The 19,634-nt window shown below is 35.7% G+C and overlaps 1 protein-coding gene across 3 annotated transcripts in view; it reads right to left on the bottom strand.

Moving 5' to 3' along the window:
* Positions 1-5,758: 5,758 nt before the first annotated feature.
* The window catches only part of LOC105061056 (NAD-dependent protein deacetylase SRT1), a 39,149-nt gene continuing 25,273 nt past the window's right edge, over positions 5,759-19,634 (bottom strand). For 2 of the 3 annotated variants that reach the window (XM_010944988.4, XM_073257283.1), the window contains exons 9-14: positions 16,607-16,660; positions 13,690-13,783; positions 10,085-10,167; positions 7,697-7,764; positions 7,482-7,584; positions 5,759-6,306 (exon numbers count right to left, since the gene is read on the bottom strand). In XM_010944988.4, the coding sequence (XP_010943290.1) occupies positions 6,016-6,306; positions 7,482-7,584; positions 7,697-7,764; positions 10,085-10,167; positions 13,690-13,783; positions 16,607-16,660 (693 nt within the window). In that variant the 3' untranslated portion in view covers positions 5,759-6,015. The remainder of the gene's footprint in view (positions 6,307-7,481; positions 7,585-7,696; positions 7,765-10,084; positions 10,168-13,689; positions 13,784-16,606; positions 16,661-19,634) is intronic. The other variant, XM_073257279.1, reaches the window with a different exon arrangement.

The following is a 19,634-nucleotide window of genomic DNA, read 5'->3' as shown; positions in this document are numbered from 1 at the left end:
CTCAAGATATTTTACAACTTAGGAAAAGGTTTTAGATTCAACTGTAGAAGCAAAGGAGCTAAGAAAGGAATGATGAGATGAAGAAAAAGGATCATAGGATAAAAAATTTGCAAGTGGAAATGAAGTAGCTATCATGGAAGATTGAACCTAAGCATGAGAATAGTGATAGTCTTGTAAATAAGCGGGAGATCAATGAACTCTTTGTGAATGGCACAAAGGTAGTACAACTGGATTTGACAATAGAGATGTATTGGGTTGAAAATCAGATGCACTTAAAGTGTTATTAACAGAACATGGTGCTTGAGATATGTTGATGGATAAGTAAGACCCTTATTAAGAATAGATAAGGAAAGAACTGTAATGGATTTATCAATGGAAGTAGGCTGAACATGAAAAAATAGATTCAAAAAAAGGCGACATCTCTACTAATATAAATTTTTGTTAGAATGAAGGCTAAAAATTTTATAACCCTTTTGAGCGAAAGAATATCCAATAAAAATACCAGGTGAGGCACGAGCATCAAATTTATGTTGGATGTTTGGCTTATGCCCATAGTATAAACAACCAAAAACCTTTAAATGATGATAAAAAGGAACCTTTTTAAATAATGATTCATGAGGAGTTTTATCTTGAACTACTTTAATAGATGTTCGATTAATAAGATAGGCAGTAGTAAGAATGCAATCATCCCAAAATTTTAATGACAAATTTGCTTGGAAATGAAGTGCATGAGCAACATTTAGGAGACGGTGGTGTGTTAGTTCTACTACTCCATTCTGTTTAGGAGTTAAAATACAACTATATTGATAGATCATGCCAAGTGAGTTCAAAAATTAATGATATCATGATTAAAAAGTTCGAGACCATTATTACTATAAATTTTACGAATAGTGGTACCGAATTATGTTTTGACCATTGCAAATATATATATATATATATATATATATATATATATAGAACAAAGTTTTAGATTTATGCTACATGAGATAAATCCAAGTATTACATGAAAACTCATCAACAATAGTTAAGAAATAGTATGCACCACTAATCAATAGTATATTACAAGCTCCCCAGGCATCCATATGAACTAATTCAAAACAAAATGTTGATGAAATAGAACTTGAAAAAGATGGTTATCGATATTGTTTAGCTAATGGGCACATGGCGCAAATATATTTACAAGAAAAGAAAACACTAGAATCTAAAGTGGAAAATTTTTTGAGACAAACTAAAGCTAGATATCCTAAACGCCAATGCCTTAGGTCCACTTCATTTTGATGGACAAGCATAGAAGCAAAAGGGTTTGACTTAAGCTCCAAATAGTAAAGAGCATCACATTTCTACCTAGTCCAATCTCCTTCTTAGTTTGCAGGTCTTGAAAAATACAATATGCAAGAAAAAACATGGCAGAACAATTGAGTATTTTAATGATTTTACTTATAGATAATAACTTAGAGTCGAAAGTGAGGAACATGCAAAACATCATCTAATGATAATTGAGGGATAAATTTAATAGAACCAACATGCGTAGCTTGAATTGTATCACTATTAGAAAATTTGACAAAAGAATCAGAATGAAGATGGGATGCATTTAAAAGATCAAAATCATAAGTCATATGATTAGTGAGTCTGTAAGCCATGAATCATCCATAGAAGAAAACAAAACACAATACCTGCAAGGTTAGCCAGAAGATTATTAGATGATGAGGGTTCATAGTCAGATGCGGAGGAGGCAGAGAAATTGAAGATATGATAAAGTTGATGTTGGTGTCACCCATGAAGAAAGATAAAAGAAAAAAAATAAAATTTTGAGTTGATGGAGGCTATAAGATGTTATGGCTCTGATACCATATTGGAATTGAGCAGAAAAAATTTGGTATGATATTTCATTCACAAAAATGGTGTGTGTGTAAGAGTACAAAGATCTAGAAAATTAGAATCTCATGATTTCAATGTAAGAAATAAACAAAATCAGGATCCCATGATTTTAGTGCATATGATATATATTGCAGAATTTCTTCGATACTCCCTAATATGGTATATTAGCTAAAATCTTTCCGGTTTCTCTTTGATATTTTATGATATTCTCTAATATGGTATGGCTGAAAATCTCTTTGATATTCTCTGATATTTTATGATATTCTCTAATCCCAACTGAAAATTCTTCTCGATATTTCTTGATATTCTCTAATACTTGGCAAAGCCAAGATTGGATTTTAGAGGATTAGAGTATATTCCCATACCCTTATGAAATGGAAATGGGAATAAAATTCCTCGTAACTAATAGCTGGAATGGAAGTCACACATTCCCATTCTCATTCTAGAGCCCAATTCCCTCCAACCAAATATGCACTTAGTTGCAATCAAGTTTATACCCACATTCCCCCTCTTAAAATAAATTGAAGGTGTATCTAATAATTTATTTCCTAATATCAAGTACATAATGCATATGATATATTCAAGAGAAAAAAGTAATTGGTAGATAGTTATGATCCTATTAATCAGTATTATAGGTTTGACAATTATATCCTTGTTTAAGTTTAATATATTTTATTTTTTTATTTTTAAATTATTTTAGTGCCAATAAGGAGGAATGTATTGTTTAAATAATTATAATGCCAAAGAGATATGAGCAAATAGTTGCTCTTCCCATGTATAAGATGTGCAGGCACTAATATGAAAACTACTGCATTGTGGGTTTCCCCTTTCTCTTTTCGAGGTTGGCAAAATAATTGGCCTACATTTTTATCTCCCGATCTCCATATCTCACGCTTTCCCTGAATTTTCAAAAAGGAGTACCATATTAGACTCCGAGGAAAAAAATATATGGCATAACCAATGCCATCCTACAAAGGATTTCTTTTCATAATAAGTAGTAATGTGCACATGCCATGCACGTTACTATATTAGCATCAATCACTTGTTATTAATAGTTAATACACAATAATATCTAAATACAATGTAAAGCTAAATGTTTTCAACGATCACATAGCAATATAGCATAGCATATCATTAGATTGGCGGCTTATATAGCATGTGGAAACGAAAGACGATTGGAGCTCATGAAATAAAGTTATTCCCACTTCTAAAGTGAGTACAAGGCTCGCAAATAAGAGCTGAAATATTATATGCAGTAGAGAGAAAAAGAGAGGAGAGAAGGAGATACCTTAGGTTAGTGCATGGTGGATACAAAGTCGAGAAAATAATTTTTCTTATGCACTATGCCTTGATTTGGCATAACACATAGGTTTATATAGAATGAAGGAAAGACTAAGAAAGAATGAATAAGAAATTAGACTTTGACTTATATGCTAGCATATAAAGACATACTAATAGTAGAACCTTTCTCTAAACAAAGCAATATAATATCCTAAGATAGGCATGAATTTGTTTCTTATACTATTTAGATATTATAGCTTTACACTTGGACTCAAATATGGAATCCAAATTAGATTCTTGATTAAACAGGTCAAAATGGATAGGGGCCAAAGGTCTAAATATGAATCTAATCTATTTAATAAATAGGTTTAGATGAACGGATCCATCAAACCTTAACCTACTTAAAGTGGGCTGTTTGTCGATCAAGTTTGATGGGTCGGGTCATAACTTACCACTCTTACTCAAAGATAGTAAATCCACTAAAAATATGGCTAAAGTGTTTTGCTGCATTTTAGTACATATACAATATGCAAAGATAATATATTATAATATGGCCATACTTCTGCAATTGCTCTATCCATGACTTTGTCCTACTCGGTCATTATAACCATTGGAGCTTTTCCTCCATTTGTATGTGCAAAGGTAAGCAAAGTTGCACCGACTACTTCATTTCTTTACGTGGTTAACACCACAGAAAGTGCGAAAGACCTATCTTATTCATAACAAATGCCATCAAAAATTGTAAGTCTAATAACGGCGTCATGGCAACCCAAAAGATATTAGTTATTTAAGTAAATCTAATAATGACCTCATGTCAACCCAAAAGATATTAGTTATTTGATCTTCTTCATCTAAGGTGCTGCATGGTAAACTAATGGATTTTGTTTTCCGGATCCTAAAGGCACTATATTACATTCTTTGCATCTCCTAAAGCCATGTCATGCATGCGCCTCGACCTTAATAATCTATTTAGTCATCAGGAAAGAGAGGGATGACGGCATCCTCCAACTTATTCAGCCATCAAATTAAAAGGCCCATTTACAGTGATTCCAACAGTCCAACTGCATCTACTATGTTAAATTGGTGATTTTTGAGCATCAATCATCACTCTGTGTGAACTCAAAAGATGTTGCTTTCCACAAATATTTATGGTCATATGATCTTTGCAACCAGTCCTTTTGTCCAACCAACGATATTTTGATCGGTTGTATATGGATTTCTTGATCCTATAGTAGCCCCCCTTGTAACAAAAATCGTTTCTGTACATCATAAACTGAAGTATTCTTTCAAAGATGGTTTTTCAAATACCAAAGCTAACATTATATGCATAATTATTCTAAAAGTCATATGCATTCTGCTCACTCTCAAATTTCATGCTAACCTTTGGTGTATCAAAATGATCATCTTTATCAGTATCTTCCATGCAGGCATCATATTCTATATAGAATCTGATAATTCATGTATAATTATAACTGACAAAATGACTTGCTGGCATTCTATCATAAGCAGACTATTGCTTTGAAATATAGCACACTGTATCAAGTCAGGTTGAGTTGGACCAGTTCAGAATGGAAATCCAAGAATCCAGTTGAATCAATATGTGAAACAGGTCCCGTATTCGAATCTAAGCCTAATCAAACAATTTGGGTTCTGGTTGGACCCAAGTAATTTCAAAAAGGAGTCTATCCAAACCATTTGCAGCCCTAATTTTATCTGTAGGCTATGGAACTTGCCTCAGCCGCACATATCATGGCACTTTTCTGGTGGGTGCCTTGTTTTGCTGTGCCTGCCTGAAGAACCAGTTCAGCCATCTTGACCACAAGTAGACATGTAGTGGCCAAGGGCTACAGGCCTTATCTTCTTCCCACAGCAGGAGACGATTCTAAGACTAAAACCTCCCTCTGCAGCTCTCTCCCTCTTTACCTTACACCCTGCTGGATACGTTTGGTGGGTAGGTAGCTTGGATAACTGGGAACTAGATACCATGCCAAAAGAAGGGCAAAAGAGGTGGCAGTAGCCCCCACCACCCGACCAAAGGTTAGGTTACAGAAAGTAAGATAAGTCCAAACAAATCAAATCAACTCACCGGTCCCTGCATCCAAGAAGCCAACCATTAGAAAGATCACAGCATAAGCTGCAGCTGTGATAGATAAATCAACCCACAAGAATTATGCCCACGCATTTTTTCTGTCAAATGGGCTTGATCTGCATATAATAGTTTGATTGGAACAGAATTTTCTGGGGCACAAGGCAACAACAAGAATGATCCCAACTGTAGCTAGTGCTCCAAAATCAACACTAGTCCGTAAGTTCTTACTGATCAAACAAATTGGAGTTCAATGATCGCTTTACGAAGCTCCCAAACAAGAGGTGGTGAGGTGATCCAAGAGGCAGTATTCTGCACCCACATCTTCCAACTCCATGTACTTCAATCCACATGATCAAGTCAATCTATGATAAAATGGCTGCACTTTAGGTCATCATCCAGTTAGCGTAAGTACAAAACAAGGTGGTGATGGATGCAAAATCAATTTTTAAGGTAATGGAACTAAGCATTACTCATTTCGCTATTCACATCCAAGCAACACCAGCAGCAAAGTGAAAGAAAATCCTTAAATTAAATATATTTTAGCTTCTAAGAAATAAGAAACTTTACAGGACAGTATATTTCAAGATACCTTTTTCCCTTTTAACAATTGCAGATTAGGAGGTGGTATGCCAACTTCACCCAACCTATCCAAGTATATGCACCAAAATTCCATTCTATCAGTACCTAATAATCAGTCTACTGGAGTTTTCCTAATGCTAGTACTACATCATCTTATATACAAGACCAAACAGCCAAAAGGCAGGTGCTCATGTCCACTTGGGTCTTTTCTGAGACGTTTGGCCGCCATTCACACCTTCACCGTACCTCTTAATCAAATTACTATTGCCATTAGGGGTGATCTCAAGTACTCCATTGGCCTCTTCCGGACCATTATACCTACGAATGTTTGTCACAATAGCATATACGGTGACTTCGGACCTGGGATTGACCTTTCTCTCCAAAACAGCATGCTGGCCAGAATGAGATTCCATGTTTGCCGCATCCCCGAGCTCTGGAAGGACTTCATTTTTATCACGAACTAAATTGTCCTTTGTAACCTGCACAGCATGAAGTGCTCATATCTTCAATTTAAATTCCATGTACACTTTCTGTTTTTTTTTTTTTTTTTTTTTTTTTTTTTTGCTTTTTCTTTCCAAGACAATAATTAGTTTAACATCACTGATATTGGCCAGGCATGTATGTCTCAACAAAGTGGAAGACACAATGTTACAACAGCAAGTAAAGTCAAGGCAAGACAACCATGTTGAAGTTACACGAAAATATGAAAAACAATTACACATTTAGAAGCATAATTATCAATTCAAAATTGGTGGCCCAAACTGAAGGACTGTACAAACTAACTCGGGCCCATATTTTACCACTTCTATAAATACAAAAATCTAACAAACGGTTTAGTTTTAACTTGTTTTCTTCGGGTAGTTTCAGTTCTAACTTCTTTAAGGTATTGACATTCATCATTTCCAAAATTCAACATGTGGAAGCACTTGGGTCCTATATAATGAAAAAGCTGCCCACAGAAACCAGCATGGTGAGGCTGGAAATTTCTCTGAATCTTTCTCAGATTCTATATTTCCAATAAGATACCTTGATTATACTTCAGAGGTATATAATTATCATCATATCAAAGATGAGGATAATATACATGTCAGAGATTTTATGTTAAAAGGCGAACCCACAGAATTAGTATAAAGATCTGATAACCAGTTTATATGCTATTATATATACACCCAAAAAAAAAAAAAGGTTCCTAAAGCATAAGCAAGATTTGTCGATTTTTCAGTCTAAAATTAAAACAAGATTATTAAAAAATATTTCCCTGGCATTTTAAAAAAGGTAGGAGCACAGAATGACATTGGGCCAAGTCCAATAACAGTTAATAGACATCAATTCTCTAATGATGCAGTAGTATGGCATCTCGTCAAACAGGGGGATCTAAACAAGATCATTATAATAGAAATTTCATTGTAGGTCAATGTGCTCAAGACTGCTGACTCACACAAAAATGGAGAGCAAGTATTTCAATAAAAATACTTGAGAGTGCATCAGTTGAATGATACAAGAGATTACTGAATAGATGCTATAATAATAAGTCAGAAGAGTAGCAAGTCAACCACAATTATTTTAGCCTCTCTAATTCAAAAGAGAACTCCAGATAGAAGTAAAAATGTAAAATAGCAACAAACATCAAATGGACTAACCTATAATTTCTCACCTGAAAATTGATGGGCCACTCAATTGTAGTACATGGACAGCCACAACCATCACTAAAGTTGAATGTCAACAGCATTTTGAATGGTCTTTTCCTTAATGTCTCTCTACAATATAAACAATAGGTCAAGAAAATATATCTTAATGGATTAAAAAGAACTCTAGACAAGACTGGAGCAAGAAACTAAGTTGTCCACTGAATGATCTTATGCAAGAAACCTTTTCAAATAAAAAGGCTGCTTTTGTAGGAAAGCAGTCTTCAAGTCTGGTCTCTCGGGGAAGGAAACCTTACAGAAATTAAGTTGATGTCAGTGTCAACTAAGAAACCATGTATTTTTATGACAGCAATCAAAATATCAATTGCATAATTATTTAAATAAGGGAACTCAGCAGCCAACAATTTGGTAAAACTGAACATGCATAAACAGAAAGGTGAACAAAGTAATAGGAAACTGGTTATACTGTTAAGCTATTGAAGGTTCATAGATGGTAAACAGTTTGTTTTCTCCCAAGGATGACGGGAGTAACAGGATATGATTTAGTGAACATGCATGTTCATGTTTGCAAGGTCAATGCATGTGCCAAAAAACATGCATGATGTACTAAAAAATTATGACATTCACATGATACCCTATTGCATGCTAAAGCATCCATGCTTGTCCACATAGACCCCCATGTTGTAACATCCAGATACTGAGAAACTACAGCATCAGCCACAAATATCTGGGATCAGAAAATACAATCTTGTCCATGTCGATCTATTGCACCTCACTAATGTAAAGAGAAACCCACAAGCCCAACATTGTACTCTAATGATTGAACATACAACAAATATCATATCAGTGAAGAATCATGCACTCTAATCAATGAACATACAACCAATATGATATCAGTAAAGAGTCATGCACATAAAACCCTAAAGAAATGCACAAATCCAGCAACAATTAGTTTTTGTTGGCATTCAAATCACTTTGGCAACAATTCCGCAAAATGTACAGCCGAAAACCATTCAGAGAAATATATTTGTACAGGGATCATGGAACAGTCAGAACATGTGATTGAGAACTTGGCATATTATTGAAAAAGATCATAGAGTTTTGATCATTGATTTTGAGTACCAGAACATATGTACCAAACCAGTGAAGGATTGATACTTGGAATGTCATTTGTACTGGTACAAGAAAAACAAAAAACAAAAGAGAACATATACCAGCTTTGGTGTTTCAATGTGTGTCAGTTAGGTACAGTATGTGCTAGTACCAACCCAGTCTGGTATACGACCTATACAGCTATTGGTACCAAGATTTTAAATCTTGGATTTGATACTTTCAAATATAAAGAACAAGTGTTGGATGCATTGTAATGTATTGATGCAATCATCCAAAAATTGGGCAAAGACCCAATACCTCAGACCACAATCAGCCAAACCCTTTCACATAAGATGTAAATGACATGAATGAGGCAATGAATAAATGTAAGTAGCACAAAATTACATCATTACAAACGTTTAAAAAAATAAAAAATCACATCATTCCTACTTGCTCAGCTTGCTCTGTCAACAACTTTTTGAAGTTCAAAGCATTCATGGTATTATGGCATCATCTCTAGCACCTTCATTCTTTCAGCATCTCAACTCCAGCTCACATCCAAAGATGCTGATTCGCCAATGATGTCATTGCTTGTTGATCCATCAGAGCAAGGAATGTCATATTTTTTGACTCATCATTCAATATAGCACAAATCCCGTCTCCTAGTAAACAACTAAAAATAGAATATATAATTCCTTTTTTCTTGCTTCTTATGCATAGATAGAATGTTGTGTCCAACATAAACTTAGACATTAGTCAAAATTTTCTTTAAGACCATAATCAGTATCATTCCATTTGATCTGTCAGTTGTTCATGGCTAGAGCAAGCAAATATAAGATCTACTACCAATTTATCCACAATCAACCTAACATAGATATGACATTCTCGAGGTCATCTGATCACCATTCAACTTTTATGTTTTCAAGGAATCATTAGCCTTACAGAGAGTTTGATCTTGCAAGATTAGTTACATTGTCCAGCTTTTCTTCACTCTTTCACGAGAATGGTACAGTGTTAGTTTCTCCAAGATGGACCTACAGCAAACAATATATCTTAGGAGTGGGAAGTGGTGGTATCCATAGGAACTAGCAACCCACTTGACCCTCACAATAATTTTTCTTGCCAGTTTTTGACAGGCTCAGATTTCTCTGTTAAATAGGTAGACCAGTTGTTATCTGAACTTAGAAAATGAAATTTGCAGATTTCAAATATCATGCATGCACACAAGGAGAAAAGTTTGCTGCAACTTAAGTTGTCTATATAAATTTGAAACTCCTTCTAAAACCTCACTTATCAGCACAAGAATCAAAAGAAAAAAGAAATGCACCAGGAGTCGAGAAACTGCTCTGACCATGAAGAAAAACCTAGCTAACATTACAAGCATAAACGAATATATATACATATATAAGCACATATTTAATTATACAGATATATAACATGTATGTTGCATGCAAATATGTATGTGTCTCCATGTCTGTGCACAAGTTGTAAAAATATGTACATTATTTCTACTTTTTACCTCAACTGATTTCAGAAATGGTAATGGGGCTCTCTGTCCATGTACGCTTGCAATTCTGAGGTTCCATTTAACATAAGTTTTCTCTGCATTTTCAAGAATAAAATTCTGAATAAAATAATAAAAACAAATTTGTCGGGTGAGGATCTCTCTCCTCTCTTGATATAAATCAGGACAGCCCAAAGATTTTTCAAGAAACCAACAAAATTTAAGTGAAGTTGAGAGGAAGAATCCAGAACGAGATGTGCATAGAACGGAATTTTGCCAAAAAAATCTTATTAAAAAAAAGGTTGGGTGCATAGAAATTATCTGAGCATGATACGTCCAAGGAAAAAGGAAAATTTGTTAAAAGTTAATCTGCTTTTATTGATCTGTAACATATTTGTAAAGCCAATGAAGCAACTTCAGGCAAATGTGGGATCATCAAGATTCATAAATGGTTTTGAAAGGATCCACAAAATCAAATTGATGAAACATTTAGTGAAAATAAATTATAATATATAACAACAAAAACACATGTTTCTCACACAATTCCAAAAGAACATACAGTAGGTAGACCATGAAAGGAAAATGTAATCTAAACCTCCGTAGTACAGGCATATTGTTTATGTGCAAATTGATTCATCCAATAAATGCCTATACATGGATTATATATTAGTCTGTATGTAGGTTCTACAATACAATTTCCTTAGTGTGGCGCCCAACTGATAAGATGAGAGTCCTCCAACAAATATATTTCACTGAATGTTCCAGTGACCTAGTGCACACAATCAATATTTGCCACTAAAATTTCATGGAATCACAGTTGCGTATTACCATCTCATGACCTTCAAAGATTGAAGATTGTATGAGACTAGTAGTCCACATCATTCATACAAGTAGACTCGTTACCATAACACCAACAACTAGGCTTTCAATATCAATGGAGTCATAAGACTTTAAGAGAGCAGTCCATTAGTGGTCTTAAATGATATATCTTTAAAGATTATTTACATTTACTTTATTATGGAGTCAATGAATGCTATAGGATGGTGACAATCTGACCAGCCTCTATGGAGGGTCGCTTCTTCACTTTTAACAAAGCTTGAGTCTTGAGAAAATGGTATGGAAGGCCTTATCATCCAAAGTGCTTGAAGCGATCTTCCTCTCCTTGGGTGCAATATGCTCTTCACCCGCCTGATGAAACTTACAAGCTGGATATATTGATTAGGAATTTATCCATTTTCCTTTTGCTTTCTGGACCAATTTGCATAAGCTAACTATTCTATGTTATTCTTGATCCCTAAAAGCAACTTCTCATCCCTTAATTTGTTTACCCAATTTCAACCCATTGGTTGCTAACCATATCTTATTGAGCCTTATGAATGCTAAGTATGCCTTTCCTTTTTCTTTTAGCCTCAATCGAGAGCTTTGAAGCCTTCATTCCATGGATTGCCAAACCAACCCGAACCAAGTGGTTCGGGGAATGCTAACCTGAACCAGTGTGCAACCAGGTCAGTTTGGCCTCTTGGTTAAAGAACCCGTGAAAACCAGCCTAAACAACCCTGAACCGAGAGAAACTGCTCAATTCATCTTGGTTCAAAGCAATTCGGGTTGATTCTGGCCATCCCATGACCAAAAAGAGAGAACCAGGTTTCAGGATGCAATTCTCCTATCCTCAAATTTGAAGGGAAGGGTGGGTTTTGTAAGAAAAAACTCACACATTCTATCATAAGATAGGTTCATGACAAAAATTTAAAATCCTTGAACCAATTAGAAGGCATTGAAAGGAGATGGTCCTGATTATAATCAGCTTCTAAATTCGTAGAGAATGATGAAGGATAGGACATGCAGATCTTATATAGAACCCCATGAAAGAGGCTCTCTTCAGTTCATCCAGACAAGGGACTTACAAACAACCACAACATTTAATATTTGAATAAAAAACTTCATTACCATTAATAACTTTTTCATAAGCAATGACATGCCTTTAAATAAAACAATTTATCACCATCTGAGCTTTGTGTTGCTTGATTCAACCATCAAAAAATACAGACTTTCCATGAATAATGATTGGAGAAGGCAAGCTCTCAAACATTAGTATGTCCAAGAATAAAATGCAACTTAGCTGTAGCCTATTGTCATATAGGAACCTTAGAATCATTCTATAATTTTTTTAACTCTTGATGGAAATGGTTGCATAAACAAAATGAAAGCTTAAGAAAACCCAAATATTGTTTAAAGCTTAAACCAATCTCGCTAGTACACATTGATTGTAAATCACATAGCAACAATTAGAGAAATACAGGGAGGTGCAACCATAAACCTACTAGAAAGATAATAACGAGACCTTGGGTGTCCTATCCACCTATATATCGAGATAATGTAGCATATACAAATCTCTGAAACAAAAGCAAAAGTATTAGACTTAAAAAGAATGGGAGGATGTCAAAAGTCAAAAGCAAGAGTTCAAGAGAAGATAATGATCGAAAGAAAGATGGGGATGACTAAAACCAGGCATACAATGTTATGCAAAGGTGTATAGCAAATGTGTACAAAGAAAGTGAATCCATTAAAGGCTTAAAACTGCCTAAACTGGGAATCATATTTTTGATATCCGAATGCTCAACACTATATCAAAGATGAATAGCAGATTCGCTCCAAGTCAGTGACACCACAAGAGATTTTATAGTTTGTCTAATCAAAGGATCATATTATTGATTTCTCATATGCTTGAGATTGTATGACAAGAAAATTAATGTTAGGAGAAAAAAATAGATGCACAAATTAGAAATGGCAGGATCACTGAGAATTTAGTTGTGAAAAACCTATACACACTAGGAAGGTAGTAGGATAATTAGGTAAACTTCTATTTAAAAGTCATGTCTTTCTTAAGTAACATGGAAATGTAAGATCAAAGATGATAGCAAAAAAAATTTAGTATATGACAGGTGGCTGCACACATTCTATGAGGGCTATCCTATCAGATTAATGATTAACACGGTGCAAGCATACCAGTCAAACAAGTTGGGCTGAGGGCAAATTGATGAGTTGTGAAGGAGAAATATCAAACTTGAGAAATGAGAAAATTCCTAGGCTTGTGTTGTTGTATTAACTTCCATCTGGCAGTTCTTAACAAGCATTACCTTGGTCATTTGTCTATAGATTCTGATCATCATCTTAAATTTTAGCCAACACGATGCTATGTTTCTGTTCAATATTTCTCAAAACTGTCATTGCACTCCCTCTATCAATCTCTTTCATTCTTAGACACTATAATATGCCATAGAGTAAATCCCTCATTGTGCAAATTTCATGTTACATCACAATACCATACCAATCAAAAGAATTGAGCTGTGGACATCAGAGAGAGTGAAATACAAGTTGCTTACATTGCATTGGTATGTTACATGTAACTACAATGTTGGCTGCACATGTTAAGGCCACAGAATTATATATAGTAATTTTCACTGAGGAACTACAAACAGCTTGCAGTCAATTGCAGTTTCTATTAACCAGCATTCTTGGAACATTTGTAGAGTCCTTGACTTTTAGCCATATATTAATGAATCCTCAAACAGAAGTTGAAAAAGAAACTAGAAAATCAGAATAAAGGAGTGTAACCTTACTTTTTGGGGAATGAGAGAGACTGAGCTGGACGAAGTCAATGCGGATGTAAGGCGGAATCCGTAGATTAAGGAGGTGCATGGCACCTGCAATTACCTGTTCTGATTCATTCCATCATTAATAAAGCAACAAAAACCAAAGATAACCAAATATAAATGAAAATTTCAATGATGTGCATCGATCATTTTTTTTTTCAAATACTAGGATAACTGAAAAGAGGGACAGATTAAAAGTTTAATCATTATAAAGTAGATTTAATATAGGGAAAAATATCAGAAATTCAGTAAAGGTGTCATTCTTGCACGAATGGCATCTTTCATGAAGCACTGAAGCCTGCAGGCTCCATAATGTCAGGCAGATGGTTTTAACCTCCACCACTAGATGAGAAGACCAACACAAAGAACAACTAAAACCGATGTCTCGCAGCCACTCAGCTTGGCACAGACCCACAGGACAGATCGACATTGGTTTTTTGCCACTCCTTCAGGCATGACTTCAGTGAACAGCCTTACCAAGTTAGGATAAGTAAAAGCAAAAAAATAAAAGACTTCATGGGCTCACCATTCCCTCTTCTTCCTTTACCCTCTTAAATCTCGTGACCATAGTTGCCTTCACACCACTGTTCAGATGCAAAATCTTATCTCAGTTGATGTCAAGAAATCCGTTTTCTGGAAAGCTAATTGAAAACAGAGAGATAACATAATAGAATGCCTCCATCACAAACCCTCCACTCCTCCATCACCTCCCCTCCAAAGTCTGAAACTCCTATCACCGCCACCTGTCTCCCATTTTCTCCCCCACCTCACCATGTCATATCCTCACCCTGCCTTCTGAATCAAAGCTCTATCGTCATCCTGCCCTCTATATCCTATTTCCAGCCCTTACACTGATTCCATTCATTCCCCAAAAATTCCCTCACCTCCCTAACCTAAAAGGAGATGAGACAGGAAGAATTCGTCATTGTTGGTCATGCCAGGTTTAGAAAGGGAGTGTGGGCCATGGCCATCTATTACCACTTCTGGAGTGTGGTAATGAGTAGTTGTTGGTGTAGTTGAAGCAAGAACAACCATGGGAGATTTGGGGGGGAAAAGGAAGAAAAGGGAGCTGTGATATGGCAATTTATTTCCTATTTCACTTTGACTTTCTTAACTCGAAAAGAAATGGAAAGCTTTTTCTAATTACTTTCCTTCAATTGATATATTTGGTCAACGCCTCAAGTGTGGCACCCACCTCTGATACCTTCAGTGCGGTTCTCCATGTTTGACAACTTTGACACCAATGGTTCTCCCTCAAGTGCACCACCAAGAGCCCCCACTGACTATACCAAAACCTTGCTGGCCACCTCCCCAACCAATCTATTAGGATGGGGGAACTGGAGGGTGTTTGTTAGTGATGATGAAGGTGAAACACTAGCAGTGAAAGAAGAGGGTGGCAGGGTGAGGGCAAGGAAGACGTAGAGATGGTAGTGGGAGAGGTGATGGGCAGACATGGCACATGGAGAGGAAGGGGGAGGAAGAGGAGCAGTAGTAGGAGGATCTTTTATTCTTTTGCTTTTAACTTTTCTTAACTGTGAAAGGTGATCCACCCAATCCACACCAAACAGAGTGGTACAAAAAAAAAAAAAAAGGATATTGATATGCTCTGTGGCGCCTACACCAAGCTGAGCAATATAGAAATCTTGGTTTTAGTTGTTCCTGATGTTAATCTACTCATCCAGCATAAACTAAATGAATTGTGGAGGCATAAAATAGTCCATTCGATGGTACAACTCCCAGGCGTAAATGCCACATGAAAGATGCCATTGGCATGAGAATGGCCAATTTACTGAATTTTTCTGTAACTTTCCTTTTACTATATCCTTTTTTTTTTTTTTTTGGTGTTCTGGTATACTTCTTTAATATATGCTTTAGAAAAACTCATATAGGGACTGCAATATGCTCCTGACACCCAAGCTACCCAGAGATCATAGAGAGATCGATGTCTTCTATCTTAGTGAATAGTGACAGCATGTTAGATCTCTGTCAAGTTAAAGTTTAACAATATAATTGCTTCAAACAATAGGCAAACCTCATAAGCACTAAATAGTTGCTTTCTAAACAAAGGCATTACCATATAAATGATTACTGACAACTGGCAGCTGCTATGCTTACCCTTGACTTGCTATAAGTGCAGAGGGTTATATCCATATAGGATAGGTGCATTTAGATTTCTCAAACAGCAACCTAACACTGTAGATTGACTTTGTTGGTCAGAAATCCTATTTTAGCTCTATCTGATTATAGCAATCCCAAGATTTGCATTAACATACACAAGGATTCTCTTGCCATCTACAATTGGACACTAATTAAACCAGATGAATGATCTAATTTTTGTTACTCTTTGACGTGAGCTATTAACTGTGTAGGCATAGGTAGACTTCCTCAAGCATTCACTTAAATGTTTTCAACTATATAACTCAGCAAAATGATCTTTTGAAGCGCATGGTTTCAGAAACTGCCAAAACGGGATGGTACCACCAGTATCATACCATTCCAGTCATTCCAGCACTGAACTGGCATTGGTACAAGTGTCAAGATGCTGAAACAGCCATATTAGTACTTACCAACTGTACTGATCTATACCAGTCCATATCAATGTATATAGGCAGTATTGTACCAACTGTACTTGCCAATATTGAGATGTTTTTAATTTTTCGGAAAGTGACAGTTTTGATATGTACCATCAACATCCGTACCATACTCATATCATACTGTTCTGATGGAAAACCAGAACAGAGTTAAAACCTTGCCAAAGTGTATTATCTTATAAAAGTGTAAAAATTCCCAAAAAAAAAACAATAAGTAGCCTGCATTAGGAGGCAAAGAACTCAGAGAAAAGGATAGCTAAAGAGATATTCTTTATAATCATAAAACTAGATACCTTATCTACTAGTCCATGGATCACCAAACTAGCCTTTTTGTCCTTTGGAGTTGGCTGCAAAAATTCAAAATAGAATACTTAAGACTGGTTGGGAAATTTTGTATTAACAAATACAATTTTCTCTCTAGTGCTTAAAAAATTCGGATTGAAATGGATGAACTAAACATAGATGAATATTTTTTTCCTTGTAACCTTTAATTTCTTATGTGGATATAGGATAATCAACTCAGACAAAAAACAATATAGAGCAAGCAAGCTAGTAAAGTTCTCTCAGCTAAAATTCTTTAAGACATGTTCTAATCAAATTTTGCTTGAAAATATATGCTTTGTATGTTGACAGCAGCTTGCAGCTTTCCCCATATTTCAAATTTCTTATATTTCCTAACAATATCCTCCATATAGTTCCCCTACCTCCTACGTAATTTTATTTAACTCTTTGATAAACTCTGTGGCTCATCCACAAATGTTCCCTTCTTCTTGAACCACAATTTTTGACAACATGCAACTAAAATTTCAATCTTGTAAATATTCCCTTCTATTTGAACCACAATCTTTGGTAATATGAAATTTACTTTTCAATCCTATTAAGATTGCACATCAAAGGCTTAGAATAACAAAAGGAATATAAACTAAGGTGCATGGAATGCCGCACCATGCCAAACTACCCAGTACATCCCAATACCGGACTGTACCAATCTTGTACCAATACAACATCTTGTCCCGTACTGATACTCAATACGCCATTTCGTATCGTACCAAACCACGTACCAACACTGTAATAAGATAGTACTGGTATGGGGTTTGGTACGGAGATAGCAAACCTTACTGAGGTGGATGTAGTACAAATAAAAACACAAATTCAGGGCAAATGCATGTAAAGAGGCTAAGATACTAGTTGAATTAGGTAAAAATGGAGAAGAAGCATTACAAAATTAAATCTCCTACATGCATGAAGTCAGAGCACACGTCTAGTATAATGACAAGTGCAATTTGGCACAAGTGTAATGGAGGAATAGAAAAGGTGCACAAAGTAAGGATGAGATGGTAAAGAAGCAGCTGAGATAATCAAATTATCTGCATCGATGCAAACAAAGAAACAAGAATTTTGATGAAGAAAGAGCTAGGATTTGCTCAAAGGGTTTGGAAAAAAAGGGTATATCAGAGAGTACGCAAAACTGGCTCTCATCTTATAATCTATGCCAATGAGATTATCATAAATAGGCCACATTACATGAAAACATCCACCTTATTTGTCAACTTGTGTTCTTGCTTGTGAAAGATCATTTAGCCCTCAACAACAACAACAACAACAACAATAACAATAATAATGAGAGAGAGAGAGAGAGAGAGAGACCATTTAGCTGTCTGACAAAAGCCAAAGGGACCATTTAGCTGTCTGACAAAAGCCAAAGGAACTACAGTCACTAGTGCAGGTGTTTGAGGATCCACATCCACGGACGAGGAAAAAAGGAGATGCAACTAGAATAGATACAAATATTAAAACCAAGTGCTTCAGTATTTAATAGAACTAAAGATGAAGCTTCGAAAAACTATCAAGCCATAATATTGTAAATCCATGTGCCCTTAAAAAAAGAAAATGAAGGAATGTAATCAGAGAAAACTAGCACGTGGAGTCATAGACAAATCTATATACACATATATATGTATATATAATTAGGATTTATGACCATCATCACCGCCACCATTCTAGCCTCCTCAACAAAATTTTGTCAGCTATGTGCACTCAACTCTAGATGGAGAATGTTTCATGGAAGGCTTACCAGATATCTACAGGTAACTATCATTTTGATGTCAGAACTCTAAGAACCAATATTAAATCCCTTGGTGAGGAAACGGCAGGCAAGGTAGGGGCCTGCAATGAAACCTAGAAGGACAGCAGATACAGAGACCTAGCTTGCTGGTCAGATTTTTAGCTCATCTATCCTGGAAATTACCCTCCAAAATTTTTCTTGGCCTAAAGAATCTAGCCTAGAGGATAACAAGGTTCTGTACAGAAAACTGTGCTCATGTCTATGCACAAATAATATGCAAAAAGGCAATTTGAAATACTGTGATAGAATCTTTACATTTGCATGCCAAAGCTTGATATCATGTCAAATTCGAGCATGTTTCGAAATCTAGCCTCTCAAAATTCTTTAACATTGAAGTTTATTAAAGAAAATGCGGCCAATAAAGTTCAAAGATAAACACATGATATAGGAGACGAGAGATTATTTATATAAATAAAACAACATGTAAAATGATTCAGTTATGCTACACCTTGGAAATCAATATACAAGTTTTTTTTCTACATGATTTGATGACCTACGGATGCAGATATACTGTATAGCCCTGACAACACAGAGCAACTTCATCAGGTACATAATATCAGGGGTGCATGTGCACTAGATGCATGATAAAGATGAAAAGGTGGATGGAACTGTTTATGAAAAGCAGCTGCCTGGATTGTGTATGCATAGGCTCTCTCGCAATTATGGAATCATGCAGTCAAGAGCTTAGATTGGCCATTGGACGAAGATCAAGGATGATCAAGAACAATATCTAGCTGTCCAGAGAATTGAAGGAGTACATGAGTATCTAGCAAGGTTCACCCACTAATGTGTACCATCCCATGCTAAGAGTTCCATACTGTACCAATACCAAATCGAGACTCAGAATGAGGGTGTACCAAGTCCCTGTATACCAAACTAACCCCCTTATCAAGCATACCGACATTGTACCAGCATGGTAACGCTATGGTGTCTAGCAGCGAGACAGCAAATCTTGGTATCTAGAGCATCAAAGATTCAGAATCAACGAACAAAAAGGGACTTACAGCCCAAGTTTTCTGTAGATTTAGAGAGTTTTATTTTGTATAAATTGAGTCATAAATGGATGGTAAAAGTAAAAGATCGATATTAGATTTGAAGATAATTGTGAAATGCATATTAGAGTATCAAACAGAATGAAAATTGACACTTGTGAATGCTAGGGCATCTCCTATTTTATGCGACACACCCAAACCTGA

This window comes from Elaeis guineensis, chromosome 1 (assembly GCF_000442705.2).
Source record: "Elaeis guineensis isolate ETL-2024a chromosome 1, EG11, whole genome shotgun sequence".
NCBI lineage: Eukaryota > Viridiplantae > Streptophyta > Magnoliopsida > Arecales > Arecaceae > Elaeis > Elaeis guineensis.
The sequence above is the reverse complement of the archived record's forward strand: the minus strand, read 5'-3'. Positions and strand labels throughout refer to the sequence as shown.